At 57.2% G+C, this 20,189-nt stretch overlaps 2 protein-coding genes across 2 annotated transcripts; both read right to left on the reverse strand.

Moving 5' to 3' along the window:
• Positions 1-465: 465 nt before the first annotated feature.
• On the reverse strand, positions 466-2,447 carry KVR01_004670 (uncharacterized protein). The gene is made up of 2 exons (XM_044782927.1): positions 1,293-2,447; positions 466-1,189 (listed from the first exon to the last, which is right to left on the reverse strand). The coding sequence occupies exons 1-2, from the start codon at positions 2,364-2,366 to the stop codon at positions 722-724; spliced, it is 1,542 nt and encodes a 513-aa protein (XP_044646834.1). The 5' UTR covers positions 2,367-2,447; the 3' UTR covers positions 466-721.
• A 54-nt stretch (positions 2,448-2,501) lies between these two features.
• On the reverse strand, positions 2,502-8,025 carry KVR01_004796 (uncharacterized protein). Its single transcript, XM_044786031.1, has 3 exons — positions 6,532-6,616; positions 6,094-6,357; positions 2,502-6,027 (listed from the first exon to the last, which is right to left on the reverse strand). The coding sequence occupies exons 2-3, from the start codon at positions 6,124-6,126 to the stop codon at positions 3,523-3,525; spliced, it is 2,538 nt and encodes an 845-aa protein (XP_044646960.1). The 5' UTR covers positions 6,127-6,357; positions 6,532-6,616; the 3' UTR covers positions 2,502-3,522.
• Positions 8,026-20,189: the final 12,164 nt, after the last annotated feature.

A 20,189-nucleotide genomic window follows, 5' to 3' on the forward strand; every position in this document is an offset into this window, starting at 1 on the left:
GATGGGCAAGGCAATGGAAGGCCCCAGAGCTAACACCTATCTACTTTTTAATTTAGACGTTTAGGGACCCTGCCGGTCAAGTGAGGTTGATGTTGACTTGAATGTTGTTGCTGGTATGTGTCGGCAACCACAGAGATAGCCACGAGGACCCAACCTCTGCCGAGGTCTGTGTGTTGAGCCACCTACCATCAGGACAGTGGCGTGGAATGTGAGGACATGATTGAGGGATAGGATGTTCAGAGACCACACGAAGCCCTGCCAGAAACGAGAATCAAGTGCTGGTCTCCACATCCAGGCTTGCCTCAGGGCACCAACGTTGATAAGCAGTCTATGAACCCGACCACGCGGCCAAGTGGCTGTAGGTGAGATGTGACAGCATGAACCATCCCTGAGGATTCGTATCCATGGTGCTCGTTTAAACTGTCTCATGCCAAACATTCTTGCACCTGATCAAGCCACACATCAGCCGGCTGCGCTGTTCACGTCAAGCAAGTAGTTCATTTGCAGGACTGGGCCATGCGTTCGATATCGGCAATTGTGCAAGGGCCTTGTTCACTAGTCTTGGAACAAGCCCATTTCCTTTGGTCTGCTATAAAGCCTCTATATGAAGTCCCGAGTCAACCATAGGTGCCTAACGTGGATTGCACCGAGCTATGATCAGCAGCATGCGGCATTTTCATTGCAGAGTGTGAGCTACTACTTCCAGCACACCTCAGTCGCCTCATGGACGTTCATCAGAACACCTTCGGAACGCCCGCCGCAGCTGTATCGCCCGAAGCTCTGCTCGCATCACCTCCTCATCTCCTCCATGCACATGACCTCCATCTCCGCCGTCACCCCCAGGCAACTCAACTTCCTCAACAGACTTCTCCACGGGGCGTGACACCCTCACGAACTTCTCGCCCGCGTCTCCAACGCTGACGCTGGCCAGCTCGAGGTCCCTGGCGAGGCAGTGCAGCAGGAAACGTCGCACCCGGATCGCCGGCTCGAAGTCGACCGTGGCGCCTGGCCCGGCGGTCTCGGTCCTCACGCCCACCGCGAAGGCTAGCATGCGGACGAGCTCGTCCCGGGTCCGCCTCTCGTCCGCCTCGGCGTTGACGAAGTACGCGGTGCTCGACTGCTTGGACCAGTACACCCAGCCGAGGGCCCTGAAGTCGAGTTCCGGTGTCGCGAGGCCGTTCTTGCGTGCCTGGGTTAGTGTTCGCTGTCAGTTCCGTGTGTAATTTGGCCCATTAGAGGATGAAGACCCGGTGATTCACGGCCAAATCTCCAGAAGCACACGACTGACTCACCTCATTCCGGATCTGAATAAGCCTCGTCTCAAAGGCATAATCACCCCTCGCCAGGCCCCTCACATCAACACCCCAGCAGAGACAGACGAGCCCCAACCTCAACCTCGTCGGCTCATCAGCCGGGCCCTTGATGTACTCGCCCGCGAACGGGACCTTCCCCCCCGCCCCGGCATCAAGCACACTCATGCGGCCCATCTGCGCCTCAAGGGCAAGCCGCGGGTCCAGGATCTCCAACCCCGCCTCGACGACCCGCCGCGCCTTGGACGGCACGGCGCCGCCGAGGGAGATAGACACCCCGCCGGCCCCCTCATACACCCCAAACAGCGCGGCCGCGATCTTCCGCACGCCGTCCTCGCACCCCACGAGGAACGGCCTGTTGCGCGCGTCCAGCACGTTGGCGCGCACCCAGTCGGGCCGCCACGTCGCCATCCACACCGGCACGGGCGTGAGATCCAGCACGACGCTCTCGACGGCCCCGGCCCCGTCCCCGTCCCCGGGCCGCGGCAGCGCCCCCACGCACCGCAGCCACGCGTCGACGTCGAAGCACCCCTCGTCGTGCGCGCCGAGCGGCGCCACGCGGCGCATCCGCTTCAGGTCCAGGTCCGCGAACAGGCGCAGGCTGACCCGGCGCATCTGCGCGACGTCGTCGTCGTCGTCGCGGCCCCGCTGGCCCCGCTGCTGCGAGCGGACGTAAAAAGCCCGCGGGTCCTCGATGTGGTACAGCGGGGACCAGGACCGCAGCAGCTCCAGGACGTCGAGGCGGACCGCCCTGCAGGTGAGGAGGAGCGGGAGGAGGGCCGCCGTCCGGGGCGCGACGCCTGCGTTGTGGACGTCGGCGGGGAGGCAGGGGGAGAGGATGTGCTGGCGGAGCTCGGGGGGTAGGCTTAGGAGGGTGGGCATTATTGTGGTTTGGTTGGTTGGTTGGCTGGTGGTGTGCCTGTCTGTGTCATATGGGGTTATGTTATGCTCTTGTTGTTGTTGAGGTTCAATGGTAAAGTATGAAATGATGGGCCTGAAATAATGAATGGATGGGACATCTACATGTAAGTGTATACATGTAAGTGTTAGAGTCATAGGTGAGAAAGAAGCCTTGGGGGCGAATGGGCATGCTGGCTGACTCACTTGGTCGGATTGGGCTGTTGGTGCCAACAGAGCTAGGCAGCCATGCAAGGAGATGTAAGAAGTCACAATCAAAGTCAAAGAATGGAATATGGAGTATGTCTGCCGTGATATCATTTCTCTCTTGGGCCACCCTGGCACCTCGCTACCTAGGCCGGCCGCCTCTAAGGCCGACCAATTATCTATCATCCAACCATAACATACCGCACAACAAATACGGTACTGACGAGTCTCCTCCTAATTCGCAACAGACAAGAAGACATGAACCCTGCCCTCCCCGTTTCGCCAGGCAATCAATATCAGACAACGCAGCGCTCAGGATAGTATGCTCAATCGGACAAAAAAAGAAGAACCCAGGCAGACATTCGTTGAGAACCTTCGAGCAATGGAGCAATTCAAATGCAAGATTTGTCAGAGCCAACATGCGAAAATGAGACTGGGACAAGAAAGGTCAACAAGGGATACGCCAGATCCTGTCATGAAAAAGATGTCTTTGCCGAAGAGAAATTCCTGGACTCCAGCCAGCAGCCCGAGGGCCAGGTATTGCCGAGCTCGCGACATCACCTCGTGCCCACTATTCTACCGGTGCCATGTAAAAAGACACGCCAAAAAAGATTCCATCTGCCATGGCATCATCCGGATGACACCGGTGCCATGCAAGCAATAAGACAACGCAAAATACACAGCCAAGCAGGCTGATGACTCGATCCAGAGTCATGGGAACTGACATGAACATCGTCGCCAGGTCGTACGTAGCCTCGTAATTACGCAGATCGTCGTCTTTGTGGGACGATATGGACGCAGTGGTGGGCGGGTCGAGAGAGTCTTGTGATTTTGTAGTTTAGGTCGGTAAGAATTGAGGTGAACCATGAAAACGCCTTTTTTCCGCTATGCTCCGGTGAAATGATATGAATCTTGAAAAAGCCAACCATGAAGCCGCGCTACTCTTTTGCAGGAAAAACAACAAAACAATTGGGTATTTTGAAAGGACTCGGGATATATGTATTAACAGCCAGACCGCCCACTGCGAAAAGGGCGGGCGTTGGGTATCATCGTGGTCGGCTGTCATGGCTTCGAGTGTGTCGAGTGTGAGTGGTTTAGTATGCGGCGCTCATCCAAGAGTTCGGCCGCTATGTATTGGTTGCAAGGTTGGCCGATGCGTAGCAGGACTCGGGTGTAGGGGCGAGTCGGCATGACCAAAATGCGAACCTGTGAAGTGTGGTGCACCGTTGACATCCCAGTGCTCCTCACTAAGAACGTTCAGGTAGCCCTCGCCAACCTGTCTGCGCAGGACCTCGATCCTGCGTCGGTATATGTCAGGGTCGACATATTTCTGGGCATCCGTCCATGAGGACGGAGTTCCGATTTCCTGAGTCGGCGTCACGGGTGGTAGCTTCGGGATGACGGACGTATCGATGCGGGGAACACCACGGCCCGCCTGGGTGCGGCTTTCCTCTACCACGTCTGGCTTCTTCTGCACCTCGGTGGTTTGTGATATGCGATAGTTGCTATCGAGGCCACTTATGGGCCCCATCGTCTCGTTTTCGTCTGGCTGCCTTGGAGGGTGAGCCTGAGAATCGGCCAGGTCGACGATTCGCCTCTTTGGGGCCCTGCGGCGGGCTCGAGTGGAGCTTGTGTTGATCTCACTGGCTGTCACCTTCGGTGTGGGCCGCTCTTTGCGGAGCACAGCAGGCTCCTTTGCGCTTTCGTAGATGATCGCCGGCTTGCTGACATCGACGGCCTTGAACTCTGGGACCGGCGGTTTGATGACAGGAACAGGAGCAGGCTCCTTGGTGCGCTCGACGAGGTATTTCCTCTCCGAGTACGTGGGGCCGGTCATGTCAATCAAGACATCCTCGGTGTAGCCAGGCGACTGCCTGAACAGATTGAAGATTGTGATGCGGTAGTCCTTGTGAGTCCTGGTGAAGGGGTTTCCCTCAACCCAGATTTCCCGAATGTCAGGTATTCTCGTCAGACGCGCCAGCTCGACAGGGTCCTTCAGGCGGTTGTCCCTTAGGTCCAGCCTCTCGAGCGGGTACAATCTCTCGACGCCCGCCAGAGATTGCAGGCGGTTGTCCCGCAGGTTCAGTGCCGTTATGGCTGGCAGCGGGTTACGAGTCAGCGAATGAAGAGACTCAATGGTGCACTTGGAGAGGTTCAGGGCGCGAAGGGCAGTGAGCGACGCCAAGCTGTCAGGGATCTCGTTGAACTCGTTCGAGGACAGGTCAAGCGAATACAGAGTGTTCGCCAAGGGGGCAAGGCTGGCCTCAGGAATAGACACGAGGCCATTCTCTGCGAGACTGAGGTGCCTCAAGAATCGCCATTTCGACGCGGGGAGCGAGCCTGTAGACAGGAGGTTCGAAGTGCTACCCCGGCCCTGGTGCCAGGAATCGGACATGCTCGACTGCGAGCTGCCCGAGCCTGAGCGGTGGACCTTGTGTGAGCCGCGTACGTGATGGGAACCATGGCGAGCGCTAGCAGGCCTCCTTGGAGAGTGGCTTCTCGGACGTGAGCTCTTTGTCGGTGACTTGGGGAGCTCGACGACGGCGACAGACGCCCGCCTGCTGTTTCGGGCGGCAAGCTCGGCCTCATGATCGAGTGCGGCTTCACTGCCTATGGAACCAACATTCAAGTCGGCAGCCCGTGTGCCTGGTGACCCTGGTGCCGAGGTCGACTTGTGCAACTCGGCAGGCGTCGCCATCGTCATACTCCTCCGTGGGCTGGCAGTACCAGGCCATGTTGATGTTGGTGACGCATGTGACTTTGACGTTCGCCGTCTCCTCTTGTCCATGTCGTCAAGCACGATGTCGATCAGGATGTCGGCGGGGTCAGACAGGCTCGCCCGCTTGACGGTCAGGGATCTCAGCTGGTCCGCCATGCGATCCCAACCAAAGAATTGCCGGAAGTCAATGTCGCAAACCTCGAGTGCCTGGCAGTTTTTGAAGATGTGCAGCGGCACTGCAGAGTCGAAGGGGAACTCCTCGTAACCCTTGATGAGCCGCGCACGAAAGTCTGGGGCCAGGCGAAGGCAGGGTACCTTGGTGAAGGCAGAATACAAGTACTTCAGGTCAGCGTCCAGAGCAGCCTTCTGCTTCTCGGTGCGCGCGGCAGCGCTCGATCCGATGCCAAAATTGGTCCACAGTGCAGACATCCCGGACATGACGCTTCTGATGCTCGAGACGGAGCGAATGGAACCAACCTCAGAGTTTCGGGTCTTGGAGCGCTGAGACTGGCCCAGGAATGACACATAGTTCGCCGAGCTGCTCGTGTCGTGCAAGTTCTCGAGGCGCACCTTCATCGGGCCAACCGGTATCTTGAGCTCCTCAAACCGCGAGAGAAGGTAGAAGAGGTGGTGCGGCGTGAGAGCCAGCTTTGCTGACTTGGCCGTCTGCGATGTAAAGTTCAAGGAGCCGAAGGACAGGGCGGCGGCGAGCCCGTTGGAAGAGGACGCTGTAGCGGTAGACGGTCGTTCGGGAATGGTCGTCGGAGTCGTGAGCCCTGCGGTCGGCACCGAGGACACGCTTTGCGAGGCTCCATGTCGAGGAGGGTTTTGCCTCCGCAGTTGCAAAGCGTTGGCGAGAGCCTTCTCGTGGGTGCGCACGAAAGTGGCCAGTTGCTGTAGGAAGAGGTCCGAGTCAGTTTCTTGTATCTCACCGGGGTGGTTGTTTGCAACCGTGCGTACCTTTATGAACAACTCTCCGTCTTCTGAGTCCATGATTATTTCCTGGGAGGCATTGGGGACAGAGCCAGCAAGTAGAGAGAGTGTCGGTGGGTCGTGAGGCGGATATGAGCGACGATAACACCCCGAATTGGCAGGCAGTCGATGCGACAGAGAGCCGAGACAAGCTGAGCGCGCCCTCGTTACTTTTTAACGGGCGGTCTGGAGGAGAGGAAAGGGGGAGGAGGCTCAGGGGAGCAAGTGTGGCGGCCGTTGGTCGCAGGCAGCCTGTGCAAGGTGGTATTGTTAGTGTACGGCGCACAGGAGGCGTCACAGTTATTTAACATGAAAAGGGGTTGTGAAGCAGTGCGATGCAGGGCGAGTGACTCGACTGGAAGAGCCGAGACGTGGTGCGATGGGAGAGCGCAGTGTGGTGTGCTGTGCAAGTCTGCAAGAGTGTACCCAGAGATGCAGCTCCAGAAGTGGGCCAGTGCCTTAGTCTCGGGTCCGACCGTTGGAAACAACGAGGGAAGCCGGGCGGGTCGTCGTGCTGCGGTAATATAAGATTCAAAAGGATTCGGCGTGCGGGGCGCTGCTGCGCTGCTGCCGTGGCCTTGGTCGTGGTCGTGGCCGTGGTCGCGGCCGTGGAGTGTGGGCGAGGCCGCGAGAAAAGGACCCGGGAGAGGGCTTCTGTACCGTGATCCGTTGGGTTTCAAGCGTGCCCTCGAGGTTTCAAGGCGGCTATTGTCACGAGAGCAGTGTCGAGGGCATGTTTCCAGCAGCCCAGGCAGTCGAATTCCGAGAGGCTGAGGGCCCAAGTCCGGAGGATTGTTTTGTTTGTGTGAGGCGCCCTTGTGGCTTTCAGGTTGCGGTGCACGTTGGACCGGGTGGGAGAGACGGCGCACATGCCCCAGTCGCCTCAGTGACAAGGGCACAGCAGCAGGACTCGATCCCATACACACTGCAAAGTGATGTGTGCTTGTCAAACGGCACGCAGTGGACAAGAGGCCAGCACACAGTTGGGGGCATCCGGGATAGGACAATACAGGGACAGAACGGTTCATATGGGACGATGCCGGCAAGAGGTTTCGATTGCGGTGTCGAGTTGGTCTCTCTTTTTTTTGTTCCCTCTTCCTCGTGCCAACCCGGGGGCATGTCTTTTTCCCTGGGAGGCTCTCTCGTCGGGCTCTGTTGGACTTCTGGTTTCTCCTCTCAAGGCACACGTGGGCACACAGCTCGCAGCTCGCAGCTCGCAGCTCGCAGCAAGAATGGACGGAGGCAGCCGGGCAAGGTGAATCATTCCGGGCAACGGCGACAGAGGGGGGAGGCGAGGGGAGCAGAGACAAGGCAAAACACGGGAGAGATAAGGCGACCGGCGAGGCCGCGATAAGAAAGCACGAGGTAGCAAATGTTGACTTACTGTCACTGTTGTTGACTCTTCCAAAAGTCCAAGTGACTGGCCGCAGCGTCAACTGGTCGCAGCGACGACAATGACCGACAGCAGGGCAGAGAGGGATGGGAGATGTCCAGAAGGAGGAGGGCGACGAGTCGGCCGAGGCGGAGGTGGAGGCGGAGGTGGTGGTGAAGAAGGGGGAAGGCAGAGAGGCAGGCCCCGGGAGGGTTGACGAACAGGCGCTAGGTATACCGCCCTGCTACTAGCCTGGTCGCTTCCTCTTGTGTACGTCTGTACAGGATGGTGCCGTGCGTGTTGTGTGGTTGGTCTCTCGTCTCTCGGCTGCGGATGCGTCGACGGGGGCGGGAGAAGGAGGAGAGGGGGTGGGAGGTGAATGGCCCTCCGTCCCAGCTGGTAGGCATTGAGCTAGTCTTATGCCAGTGTGTGCAGGAGGTGGCAGGGTTGTCGAGGTGGGTGGTGGGTCGGCACCAGCAGCAGTCCCCAGTCAAGATTCAGGGTGCAGCTGCCCAGGGGGCCCCTGCCTAGCGGGACTGCCAGGTAGCTGATAGTGCACGGGGCGCGTCTTCTGGAGATTTCTTGTCGTCGAGAACCTGAGAACCTGTCTATAGCCGACAGCTGGACGGGGTTGCGAGCGGTGATATTCCTCTTGCGGCCCACCTCAACCCACCTGCACACGCGCAGCACCCACGCGCCCACGCACACACTTACTTGTACGTAGTGTGCATGCTGTGTGGACTCTCGAGCCGCGGTGGGTTGTGGACGCTCGTTCGGGCGAGCACTCCAGTCCCGGTTATTACACAGTATTCGGTCAATCAAATGGAGATAAAACGTCGTTTCTTCTGGCTCAGACTCCAGCCTTGAGTACGAGGGCGGCGGGCACAGGGGCGACATGCCAGGCTGCGGCTGCTCTGCTCAGCTCATCTCCCATCGTACATTAGTCTTGTTCCCTCACTCTATATCCTTTCCTCATGCTGCATGCCTCCCCTGGAGGGAGCAGCCCGTTTGTTTACTCGGTACAGCTTGCTGTGACCCCCCCCCCCCGGACTCGGGCGAGTTCCATGCGGTTCGCACGGCTGGTCCGTATAAATATCGCCAGTCTCGTGATCATACCCTGTGCGTGGGATGCAGGCCGGGAGAAGGGCTGCAGCGTACGGAGTGGTATGTAGTAGATAGACAGACTATGGTGGTCTTTCAGTGACCATCAGACTTTTGATTTCGGTGGCCTTCTGGAGGGGTCACGACAGCATCCCGTCCGCAAGCCGTTGCCGCCGCAAGGGCCGGAAAGACTCGACTTTGCAGCATGAGCAGGTCAGCCGTCCAATCCGGTGGTGAAGGCTGCTGGCAAGGTTGGATGAGGCTGCATTAGCAGTTGCATCACGCTACAGAGTACAGGGTGTGGTGGGTGTGGGAGGGTGTGGTGGGATGGGCTGGATGGACGATGGCAGGGCGTTGGGGCTCTGGGCCAGGCCAGACTCGGGCTTGTGCACATCCACAATAGTCAAGAGACTCCTACCACAGGCTCGTAGGGCGCATATGTGAGATGCATGTCTGAGTCTTTTGACAAGACGGCAGCACGGTATAGACAGGTCGTCTCAAGCCCAGACTAGCCTGGCTTATTTGAGCCCCTATGCACGTATGCACGCTGCAGGTCAGGTCAGCACTCTCCAACCCCGCTGCCGCCCATGTGTGTCTCGCCTCCTCGCGACCGCCTCGAAACATCAGTCTTTGCGGTCAACTGAGACTTGCGGCGTGGGCGACTGGGCGAGACTGGGGGACTGGGCGGGCGGTAACGACAGTCCAGCATCGGACTCAGGCCGAGGGGACGAGATCAGCAGGCCAAGGGACCTCCCAGCCGCCCGCCTCCAAGGCATTGACTCCGAGCCATGGCCACGGAAAAGGTTTTGTGCCCGTCTTCATGCTAACAAGGAACGGTGTGATGCCCCATCCGCGCCGCCCCAGCACCTGGGCAGCTATGGCAACCACCGCCGGCTTGGACGGGCAGTACCGCGACGAGATGAGACGCGACTCGACTCGACTGGGCCCGACTCAAAGGGCAGGGGCGAACCGACACGGCAGCCGGATGCATATGGGTCCCTCTCCCTATCTCTTGACTACTCACTCGTACAGTCCACTATGTGTGTAGGATACTCGGTACTCCGTAGCCTATGTATGTAGGATGGGTACTCCGTATGCCCTCCGTCCCTGGCTCTCCAGGGTGACATGGACCAACAGACCACCCCATATCCGCCTCCCCGTTCTCCACAACAGGTCCAACTTGTCGAACGCGCAGGCTGCTGGCAGGGCAGCAGGGGAGGTCTCGCACCATTCCCACAATTGAAACTTCTGCACCTGCGGACCACGGGTGCGGCTTGTTGTGGGCTGTCTGGCTGCAGCTCCCCAAGAGCCTCCTCCTTCCTTTCTCAGGCCCTGCCATCCCCTTTGGTGTCTGGTGGTTGGCTGATGGGCATTTGGGGGCTTTCTACGGGGGACCTGGCAACCCCGACCTGCGTTCCTTCCCTGCCTATCCGTATCAACAACACAACAAAACAGCCTTACGTACCTGCCTAGGTTGGCCTGGCTGGTCTGGTTGGCAGAGCAGGCACGAACCGGGCTGCTCGTCACCAAGGCAATGGATCCTCCCGAGCACAAAGTTTATGTTTACTTGTCGGCTCATTGACACGCCACTGGCGTTGGTCTTGTTATTGGTCCTGCCGGAGCTCCCTGGTCGGTGCTCATTACTTCTCGTCTGAGCAATTCATGCACAAACCGTTAGTGGCCCTCCCGTCAAATTGCGGTGCCACTTGGGGATTGATGGCGTCAGTCGGCTTCTGGGATCCTTCCATGACTGCCCCGCCCGCAAGCAACCACCAAGCCGAGAGCCTGCGAGCTGGCATTACTGGCAGGCTGGACGCGCACGACTAAGACCGGGCGAGCTCTGCGGAGCTCGGTGCTGGTCAGAGCGCCGGGGTGGCACAGCGGCACGGCAGCATGCCACAAAGAGGATGCCAGAATGCGATCAAGGCTTACACCGACTTACACGCTCCTTGCAGAAAATCTTTTTCTTCTCGCCAGTCCCCCAGCTGAAATGGCAGCTTCACCGGCATGGTAATTTGCCGCCCTCGTGTGAAATGGCATTATCATTACATCAAACGGCCGCTGACCGCTCTTCGACCCCTTCGACCCCTTGGACCCCGTCGACTCTTCTCCGACTCTTCAGGGCCCAATTGGCTCCTCGCACAGACGGACCCGACTCTTCAGGATCGACGAGGTGCCGAGAGAGTGCGTGCGCCGTGCGTCGTGCACACGGGCAGAACAGGCACCCGCCCACACAGACGAGCCCTCAATCGATCTCGTTATCTCGTCTTGCTGCTGCTCAGCCTGCCAGCCCTGCTCTATCATTGCCCCCCAACCCCCGGTCCCGGGACGCGCAGACACGACAACCCCCCGTCTTCCTTCCAATGCAGTCGAGGAAACGGGGTCCTTCTGCCATGGTCACTCCATGAACCGCGCCAACCCTGTCCCCCAGGAGACCCTGACATGCCGCCTGCTCTGCATCCATTCGTCAGTCTTCTAGCGCCCGTGTTGCTCACCAGGACTAATCGACGCCACTACTTGACGCCAATTGCTGGGCCACCAACACCGCCATGCTGACAGGCCAACGCCTTGCCAGAAACAAAAAAAAGTCTGGTTTTCTCACCCGTCGGCCGACTGTTGGCTCGGATTACTTACTCTCTGGAACTCCAGGCAGCGCTATTCTCACGGCTGCCGGCCCTTTCTGAGAGCCGCCTAGCCCTCAAAGCTGGCCCGTTTCAGCAAAGCCTCACCTTCTCTTGTGTCACCAGGACACCTGGAATGGACCCTGAAACAGCATCCGCAAATCATTTCCCCATGCCTCTCACGTCGGACAGACCTGCCTTCCCCGCGAACCGCCGGTTTTTTTGAGGAGGCAGTCAGCTTCGGACCGTCGACGCCACTGTGCACCCAAACTGCCGATCGCATGAGAATGTGTCCTTTCTTTGCGGCCTGTCCGGTCCACAAGCCGACCTGCTGGCCGTGAGCCGACCACATGGCTCCCAAGGATACTCAGAAATCCAATCATTGCTGCCTCTCGGTCTCGACGCACATGTCCTTGGCTCCGCAACTATGTCATCGCCTCCACACAGCCAAATCCGCCGGTTGGTCGTGGTTGGGATGGCCGGCACCCAGAATGCATGGCACCTTGCGTGTGGTGCGAAGGCCCACGATGCGCCAGGGAATTCCATTCCTGGATCTCTCATGCAACCCCCCCCCCCCCCCACCGCGAGTGGTGTGCCTTGGCCGCCCAGGGAACCCTTGGCCTGCCCCCCGGTCGGCACTGACATTTGTCGTTCCTACTTTTTGACGTCGTCGTCCGGGTCTATGGCCACTGAGGCGCGTCGGAGATCTGCTTTACTGTGAAATCCCGACAAGCTTGCTGTGGTATCTTGTCAGCGTTCACGCACGACAATTTGTCCAAAAAATCCGTATCAACACCCCCATCACTTACCCCGCCTGTTGCTGTTTGTACACTGGACAATCCCGTGCCTATCTGTCTCTATTCGGACTCGCCCCAGCGGGATCGACTCTTATCCCAGATACATGACTCGACACCCACGCAAACAGGGAATCAGAGTAACAGCAGCTATTGCAATCACATCTGTATCAGCTTCCGCACTTGTCATGATGCCCGCGCACCCTTGAACTAATGATACTGCCATGTTGCTGATCCAAGTGATTGATCAACAGGATCTGATCGTATCTTCTCCGCCTTTGGGAAGTCTCATGGTGGGGAACCGCCCAGCCGTGTGTTTGAAGATGACTAGCACGGGGCACGTGGACTCTACTGTACGGAGTATAGAGCTTGCACTGCCGGCTGCTCCTTCAGAGTACGGAGAAGAGGCCACCCACCTGCAAAGATAAATACCCAAAGACTTTCGTGCTGGTGGCTTGCGCGGACTGTATGACAGCCTCGTCACCACAAGGTGCCGTTCAGCTTAATTGAAACACAAGTCATGCACCCAAGATCAAATCCCCAGGGCCTGGCGATCACCAGTCCCTGGTCAGCCGTAACCTCCAGGAACCCTCTAACCCACAATTGGGGGGGCCTTCCACACTTTCAAACTCGCGAGGAAGTGCACAGAGGCAGGACGGAATTCATTCAGCCAGCCTCCGCGGCTTTACGGTCACCCCGTTGGAATCGAGGGTCTTGCCTAGGCACCAACGGTCCTCACTAGCGTATACTGCCGCGTGCTGGAGGGACAGGAATCAGAATGGCCGGCCAGCCATCCGAACCCTCTGTCCGCTAGATGCGGCGCATAAAGATCGCGGTGCAGTTTGCTCATCGTCGAAGATGACTGTGCTGGGCTTGCAATCGGCATTCAGGTGCAACAACCACGGACAACCTGGCGCAACAGACACAGACAAAGTCATGCCTTCTTCTTAGTATTTCACCCATCCGCCAAACGATGCCGCAGGGAGGTTGTGTTACAGATGGACCCTGTCAATGGTGTCATCGTCTAGTAGAGGAGCGACGAGCAGCACATGCCTGGTGTAGTGCCACACAATTAGCACAAAGTGCTAGTCAGCGTAGCGGCCTGTGGGATGGGTGTTCACTCCATCAGGACAGAAGATGGTGTAAGGGTGGGCACTCACCTATCCGCATGATCTCCCTGCCATTGACCTGTCATCGCAAGGCCGGTGCAACCCTTGTCAGGCTCAGGCTGGGTGCGAAAGCCAAATGGACTTGATGGGCCTTTCAATTTGGCATGTGCTGCACGGTCATTCTGTCAGCCGACTATATTCTACGGCTTGTGGTGCTGCTCACATAGTAGCACTCAAGACCCGGCCGCGCAACAACGAGACGGCGTCCGCGACACGAAAAAAGGACACTCTGCATTGAGGCCATGCAGGCCTATCACCTCACCTCAACAGAGCCAATGACACAGGCTCCACGGCGCACACACGCACCACCTGCTTAAGTGTTTGCATGCAGCTCGGCGATCCTAGGCGCCGCGCTGGGAGCCTCCGGCCTCCGGAAACCACCACACCTGCGCTTCACTAAGCCCAAGTGCCGTTGGACGCATGCTAGCGTGAGCTGCGAACCACGTCGCCTAGGACGAATCTTATCGGCCCCCAGCTGTTCCGGGATAGGCACTGCCTCGCCGTGATGATGGTTACATGGGCTCTTCTAGAACACCGCGGATTTTCGACTCGTCTTGCAAATGGTCGAGGCGGGACAGCTGCCTTGAAGCCCTACAGACGACGTAGGGGCTTTGGTCTAATATCCAACGGGCCGTGCACGAATTTGATATTGGACCCCGGATCGTCATCACCGTGTTACAATGGTCGCAAGACCGCTGAACCGTTGGCGGCGCTCTCGGCGGCAGTACCAGAAAACGAGCGTACCAGCGTCTTGGCGCTCTAACTATTCCTGGGAAGACAACCAAGACGGCGAAGCGCATGGATCCCTGTCCCTGACCCCGAGAACCCTTTCGACCCGGGAGGGGATGCTCGGATTCACCATGTGTTTCGTCCGGTCATTCGAGCGCCCAGCAAACAGCCCCCCACACTTGCCCCGGAGACAAAAAATCGTCTGCTGGCTTGGCTCATTGATCAGACTGCAGACTGCCCGGCTGTGCGTTGCAGTGAGATGTTACGATGGGAACGAAATGTGTGTGCACCGCGCATACAGTAGCATAGAGGACGGCTACTCGGCCTCTTGATACGCCAATTGGATCCTCACCGCCATGAGACATGCTGGACCAGCTGACACTTGCCTGACCTTCGCATAGTCCCTGCAGGAGTGTCATTCCGAGCTCGACGTTGCGGGTTGGCTACTTAGTTTCCCTCGCCTTGGGCACCTAGAGATGGAATTTGCCTGGCTGGGAAGGGGGACAAGAGAGGGTCAGGATTCGCGGTGAGCAATTCAGAGTTTGACGGTGTCGCTTTTCCGTCGTACACTAGATCGACCGGAGATCTCTAGTGCACGGATTGCCCTGTGGTTGTGTTCTCTGGGTCGGCGGGTGTCGCTTCTGCCACAGGCGCCTATCACAGCACGCCAGGACCGCCACCAGCGAACAGACACTGGCATTCCGCGCGGACTCGGCCCGCCAAGTGCTAACTGCCGCCCGCCGCCGACTGAGGCCAAGATTTGGGAGAAGGTGAGGGGGACACGGACGTCTCTGGAGAACCGACTGCGGAGGCGGGCGGCGGTACCGGGCGGCGATGCATGATCACGCGCAAATCCCTGCGTGTTTTGGCAGCTATCATCGAGGATGCAAGTTACACCACCTGGGCAGGCATCGTGATGAATATCGACTGCATAATCGTGTGTGTGCTGGCTCTCCCGACACCCCGAGAATTAACCCTATCTACATTGAAGGTCTTCACTCGTCTACGCCATGCAGGCGGCTGAAGAAGCCCACACATGCCACATATCGCCACAGGTTAGTGGGTCTGCTGCCCTGACAGCCTGAGAGTCGAATGGGTGCTCGTCAGCAGAATTGCTGGCTTCTCTATGTGGTGTATTTCAGAAGCCCATTCAGGCAGTTGTGGTTGCGATGCACTAAGGAAACTTCCCAGGCAGTGCCAAGCTGCGGTGGCTGGGATTTTTTGGACAAGCCCTAGAGAGCGCCCCTTGCCCCTGTCCCTTCACAAGGGATTTGAGTTTCCTTTTCCAGGACCTGTCAAGGATTCTCATTCGCTGGACGGAGATCTCAAAGATCTAGCGGCAGGGATGACAGGAGAATTGACGACTGTTTTGATTCAACCGACGCAGCTGAAGTCCGACTCTGGGGGAACATACTTGTTTCTGGCCAACGGCTGAGCTTGAAATACTGACAGTCCTTGGGTGGTAATCTGGGAAATCCTGTTCCTGGTACAACGTCTGGGCTATTTTGAGGTTCTTGAAACATTTTGCTGTTTGTCAGGCTGGGCTGACCGAGCCCCGGCCATGCACAGGTACGTGTGGACAGCTCTCTCGTGCACGCCGATACCGTCGCGGTTCGAGGACTGTCTATCCAGTACTCGTCCGACGGCAAAGAATGCTTTCATCAAAGGCTTTGAATACTCGAACCATTGCGCGAGTCACAGTTGGTCACCCCGTGTACCCGCCCACAAATGCCATAGGTCTTCCATTCGACCATCTGCCAGCGCCGAATCGCGCAACAACCAGCAGACAACCAAGGCGTCCACCAACACTTACTTTCGACTCCATCCATTTAGTGCTCTTTTCTCCCCCGTGGCATATCGGCGATGTGGGATTCGACCGCTTGAGCCATTGCTAGCAGCCTCGGATTGAGCACCGGCGGGCGGCATTCCCGTGGGTTGCGACCCGATTCCCTGATCGGTATCATGGACATGACTCGCCGCACGGTTCCGGTCGCGCCCGAGTGTTTTTTTTGTTTGTGTTTATGTTGCGTTGCACACTTGCACCGGCAATCCGACGTGCCGGTACTGCGACGCCAGATTGGACCAGAATGTCTTTTGATGTTCTTCTGCCCATCCTTCCTTGAGCACAGACGGCCTCGGGAGGCCCATTTTGACTTGGCAGGCTATCACTCCATGATGAAGATGATAACATGACCCGCATGGAGGTGATATGTCGCTATCTATAGGGCTGGGAGGTGAGGGGTCCTGACTACTTTGGTATGGTGGTGTACGGGGTGTGTGATGGGCAGACGTGTCGCCAGTGGTAGCCGTGTGCCCACCGCCGTCTGACGTGCAGGTAACCATTTCCTGGAGGAGGATGGCCCCATTCGACTATTTTCCCCTTCCTCCTACCCTGAGTGAGTGCCTCAATGCCGTCATCGTTCGTCTGAACATCTCCGGCCTCTGAGTCGGACACATCACAAGTAGCCACCGACTGCTGCACACAGAGTAAGGCAACCAGGGCGCCTCGTTCCTGCGGTGAGGGTGAGGATGCTCGCTCACCGTCCTGGGGTCGTCATGTTTCAAAACACCCAATGCACATTGCACAACTGCGCTGATGTCTCGTGACCCTGTGCCTCGTAGGACTTGTCCGTGGCATGAGGCATGAGATGTGTGAAGGGCAGCGACATTGAGTGGGTAGTCTACCCTGTCACGCCCTACGCGCCTACGACGACCTGTGGGACCAGGGCTTCTTCAGCGGCAGCCGTCGTCGAACGAAGTGCTCGGAATGGGGGATTCCCACACGCCAGCCATGGCCCCACCCGCTTGCAGGTACGACAGGGCACGCTCGGCAAATTTTCTATTCTTCTTCCCCCCTCCCGCTGGCCTCCCGCTGGCCTTCTGCTGGCCTTCTCTCGCCCCCTTCCAGTACTATGTACTCCGTACTCTGCATCCTATACGGAGTATTGTATCCCTGACCGCCGCTGCTGCATGCATGCAGGCATTGTGACAGCTTTCCCCAGACTCGACTATTCTATTTGGTACGCCAGGCACTGGCAAGTGCCGGGGGGGCTTTGTGGGTGTGGATATGTGTCGCCCACAGTCAGTCCCACTGTGATGAGGGCCCCAGGTCACATACAGAGTTCAGAATGCTATCAATAGCCAGCCAGTCCACACCCACGCTGCATTTCGTGAGGCTGACTTACCGCCCCCGAGGACCACCCGAGTGTCTGTTCCCCCTGGGCAAGAAAGTTGTGGATGGGGGGAGGGGAGGGTGTGAGGTCATCGGGGCCCCGCCCTTGACCACACCGAGAGTGGGTTCTCTGAAGACGCGGCTGGGTTGGGTTCCGGAGCGTGGCGTGTTTTTGTGGGGTTTGGGCCGCCTTGGTGTTCTTCTGGTAAGTGTATAGGGCAGAAAGAACGACGGCTAGACGGATGGACTAATGGGGTTGACGAAGTTGTGAACATCCTGCCCTGCCCCTCCTCTGCTGCCCCACGTCCTGGGGTCTGAGGAATCCCGAGGCTGTCCTGCTACGACGTATGTCCTGCTTAAACCCGCCGAGCGCGGCGGTTGGCCCAGGACGCGTCGGCGCCAGCGAGTGCTTTTTTGTCTCCTTTCCCTGCTTGTTCTCACCGGACCGCCGCCGTCTCTTCTCCACATGTTTGGAAGAAGGAGTGTGACTCACAAAGAGCGGAGACGCCGAAAGGGCCAGCTTCAAACCTAGCGGATGTCCGCTAGGGTTCCTGCGGTAATGTGTACGCCTTTTTGTGTTTCCTGATGGCCTGATACTGGGGCAAGCAACAACGGAGGACGGCACCGGGACCCGCTCTTCACGATGCTCAGTTGCAAGGCCTCGATCTTCGCGGACCGCCCCGGACAAGGCTTGACCCTGGAGCAATCTGATAATCTATATACGTCCCTGGGTACCTCAGTAGGTCGTTACGTACAACTGGGACATTGTCCACCAGGAACAAGTGGTTCTCGAAAGCAATGGAAGCCCTGGGAAGGCACCCTCCTTTCCTTTGCTGCCCTTGGGATGAGTTTCAGCGTCTCAGGACGAGAAGGAAGCTCGGGACATGCCCGGCGCGGGGGCTCCAATCATCATCACCACCACCAGTCAGTCCTGCATTTGCAGCTCGTGTTTCTGGTTGGAGCGGAGCTCTGGGATCTCGATCGGATCTGGCACCCGCGCATGTTGTTCCCCCCCCTCCGTGCCCTGCCTGTTTGGCCCCCAAATTTATCGTTCACTCCATCCTATCTGCGTGTCTGTCTTGTTTAACACATAGCCGCTGCTAGCCCGGGAGACAGGCAAGAAGATGTCTTCCTATTTGCTGACATCGGCTACACGGCGCCGATTGTGTACGGGAGGATGCCGCGATATGCGGTGCGGTTCGTATGATGGGATGTTCTGGCGGGACTGTTCATGAGATGCATCGATTTTACACGATTTCTCTTCGTCATCTCGAGTGTATCGCACATAAAATGACGGTGTCAAGAAATTAAGCTTAAGTTGTCTCAATATGGTTCGGGAATAAGGTTGGGGGCGAGAGCGCCGGGGAGAGATCTGCGCACGTTTTCCGCGATGGCAGCCCTGAGTCTATTTCTTGGGTGTCACATGCGGTGAGGGCGATCTGTTCTTGGGGGTTTCAAATGGCATAATGGAGAGCTTCCTGGGGCCGGAACTTTCGGTTTACGGGTAGTCTGCTCCAACGTCGCTGGGTTCCTCCGGTCGAGGATGACGAATCAAGAATATTTGTGAGAAGTGGTAGATTTTTGGCAAGGTTTTAGTTGATAGCCAAGACCGAGTGTCATCTCAAGGACATAGACTTCGGTGGCATGTCGCCACTTGGTTAATTGAGTATCTGATGTTCACTGGTGTGCCAAGGAATTTTGCAAGCCGTAGGAACGTCCCCAGTCGCACACTGCGTGCAGTTCGTGCTCTGAACCAAAAAGCGTAGTGGTATGATGTACTGTCGAAATCGGGCCATCCCGAACCTACTCCAAGTTACATTTGAGTTTTGACGTGACCGGCCGTTGGGCTGACACATTTCGTGTCAAGATGGTGCTTGGTTTGGATGAAGTGGCCTTTAGATGGATGGCAGTTGGAGAAGGAATTTTGGCAGGGGAAAAATCAAATCATGAACATTTCTGGGTAGTGTCCACATAGTGACTTGCATCGGAGTATTTTTTTAGACAATTGACGGTCCACGGTAACTGGAATTGATCGGATGAACTGTCTTTGGATGATGGTGTGTTCAGGTTTCCATGGCGCAGGGCAACTCTATATCTATGACAAGAACGCGGGCTATAACTAAGTACATCGAAGCACGTGCTCTCATACCAAGTGCTCAATCTGAATTCAAAGAATTCATTTCATCTACAGCCCTCAGTTGGTCGTGGTGGTGTTGATTCCGGTACCAGGTTGATGAGCTCGACTGCAGAGACCTCGTAAGACCCTCGTTTCTTTCCTCATACCGTTCAGCGACTGGAATGCAGGCACTACCCATAGCAACTAGCATTTTCGAACTGTCGAGCATAGTGGTAAACATACAAATTGCCTTCATCAGACTGCAGCAAGCCAAGATGCTAGATTTACGAATATTTGGCCGCGTTCTAAAGTTGACCACTCCCTTGTCAAAGACAACGTAAGTTCCCGATGGATGTCATGCCATGGGGACGCTCATGGCTGGTGAGCCTGACATGGCGACGAAGCCTTGGAGCATGAGGGAGCATGCCGCATTGTTGTCTTTTCCTCGTTTTGGTGAAAGTGAATTAATCGCTGAGTTACGATCACGAGTTCCATGGTTACAACATTCCAACTTGGAACACACTCGGATAAGTACATTCTTGTCCGCCTCAGTCAGCTGTCTGAGGGACTTGGCACTGCTCTGAATGACTGGAAGTTCAGGTAGAACTTTCCTCCTCTAGACCGAATTTAAAATTGCGTGCAGTACCGCCTTTCTTTTCTTTCCTTTTCCTTTTTAGTTGCCGGGAGGTTTTCATACTCCTCCAGACCTGGGATGACCACAGGGTTGACGAAAATGGCTCCCGCACTCCGAATCTGGGCGAGAATATTGTTGAAGAATTAGAGCTTGTGTTGGCCCACCGCGTCGTCTGGTTGGCGAAAGACGCCGACCAGTAGCTCCTCCGTGGTAGGGTGACCGAGGTTTTCGGAGTATCCAAAGGGGACTCTGCCATGGTAGAAAGAATATGCGCCATGTTCTTGAAAGTCTTGGTTGTTGGGCCTACCATATCTTGATTTGTTGAAATGGGGATGAGTCCCTCCAAGTCTACTATATCACATCTTTAATGGGCTTT

Source organism: Diaporthe batatas (assembly GCF_019321695.1).
Source record: "Diaporthe batatas strain CRI 302-4 chromosome Unknown Contig00004, whole genome shotgun sequence".
Lineage (NCBI taxonomy): Eukaryota > Fungi > Ascomycota > Sordariomycetes > Diaporthales > Diaporthaceae > Diaporthe > Diaporthe batatas.

Bases quoted from the DNA above. Each gene is read 5' to 3' on its own strand.
- KVR01_004670 (XM_044782927.1), bottom strand. From the start codon at position 2,366: ATGACTCTAACACTTACATGTATACACTTACATGTAGATGTCCCATCC. The intron at 1,190-1,292 runs GTGAGTCAGTCG...ACACTAACCCAG, and splicing joins TTATTCAGATCCGGAATGAG to GCACGCAAGAACGGCCTCGC.
- KVR01_004796 (XM_044786031.1), bottom strand. From the start codon at position 6,126: ATGGACTCAGAAGACGGAGAGTTGTTCATAAAG. The intron at 6,028-6,093 runs GTACGCACGGTT...CTCTTCCTACAG, and splicing joins ACGGAGAGTTGTTCATAAAG to CAACTGGCCACTTTCGTGCG.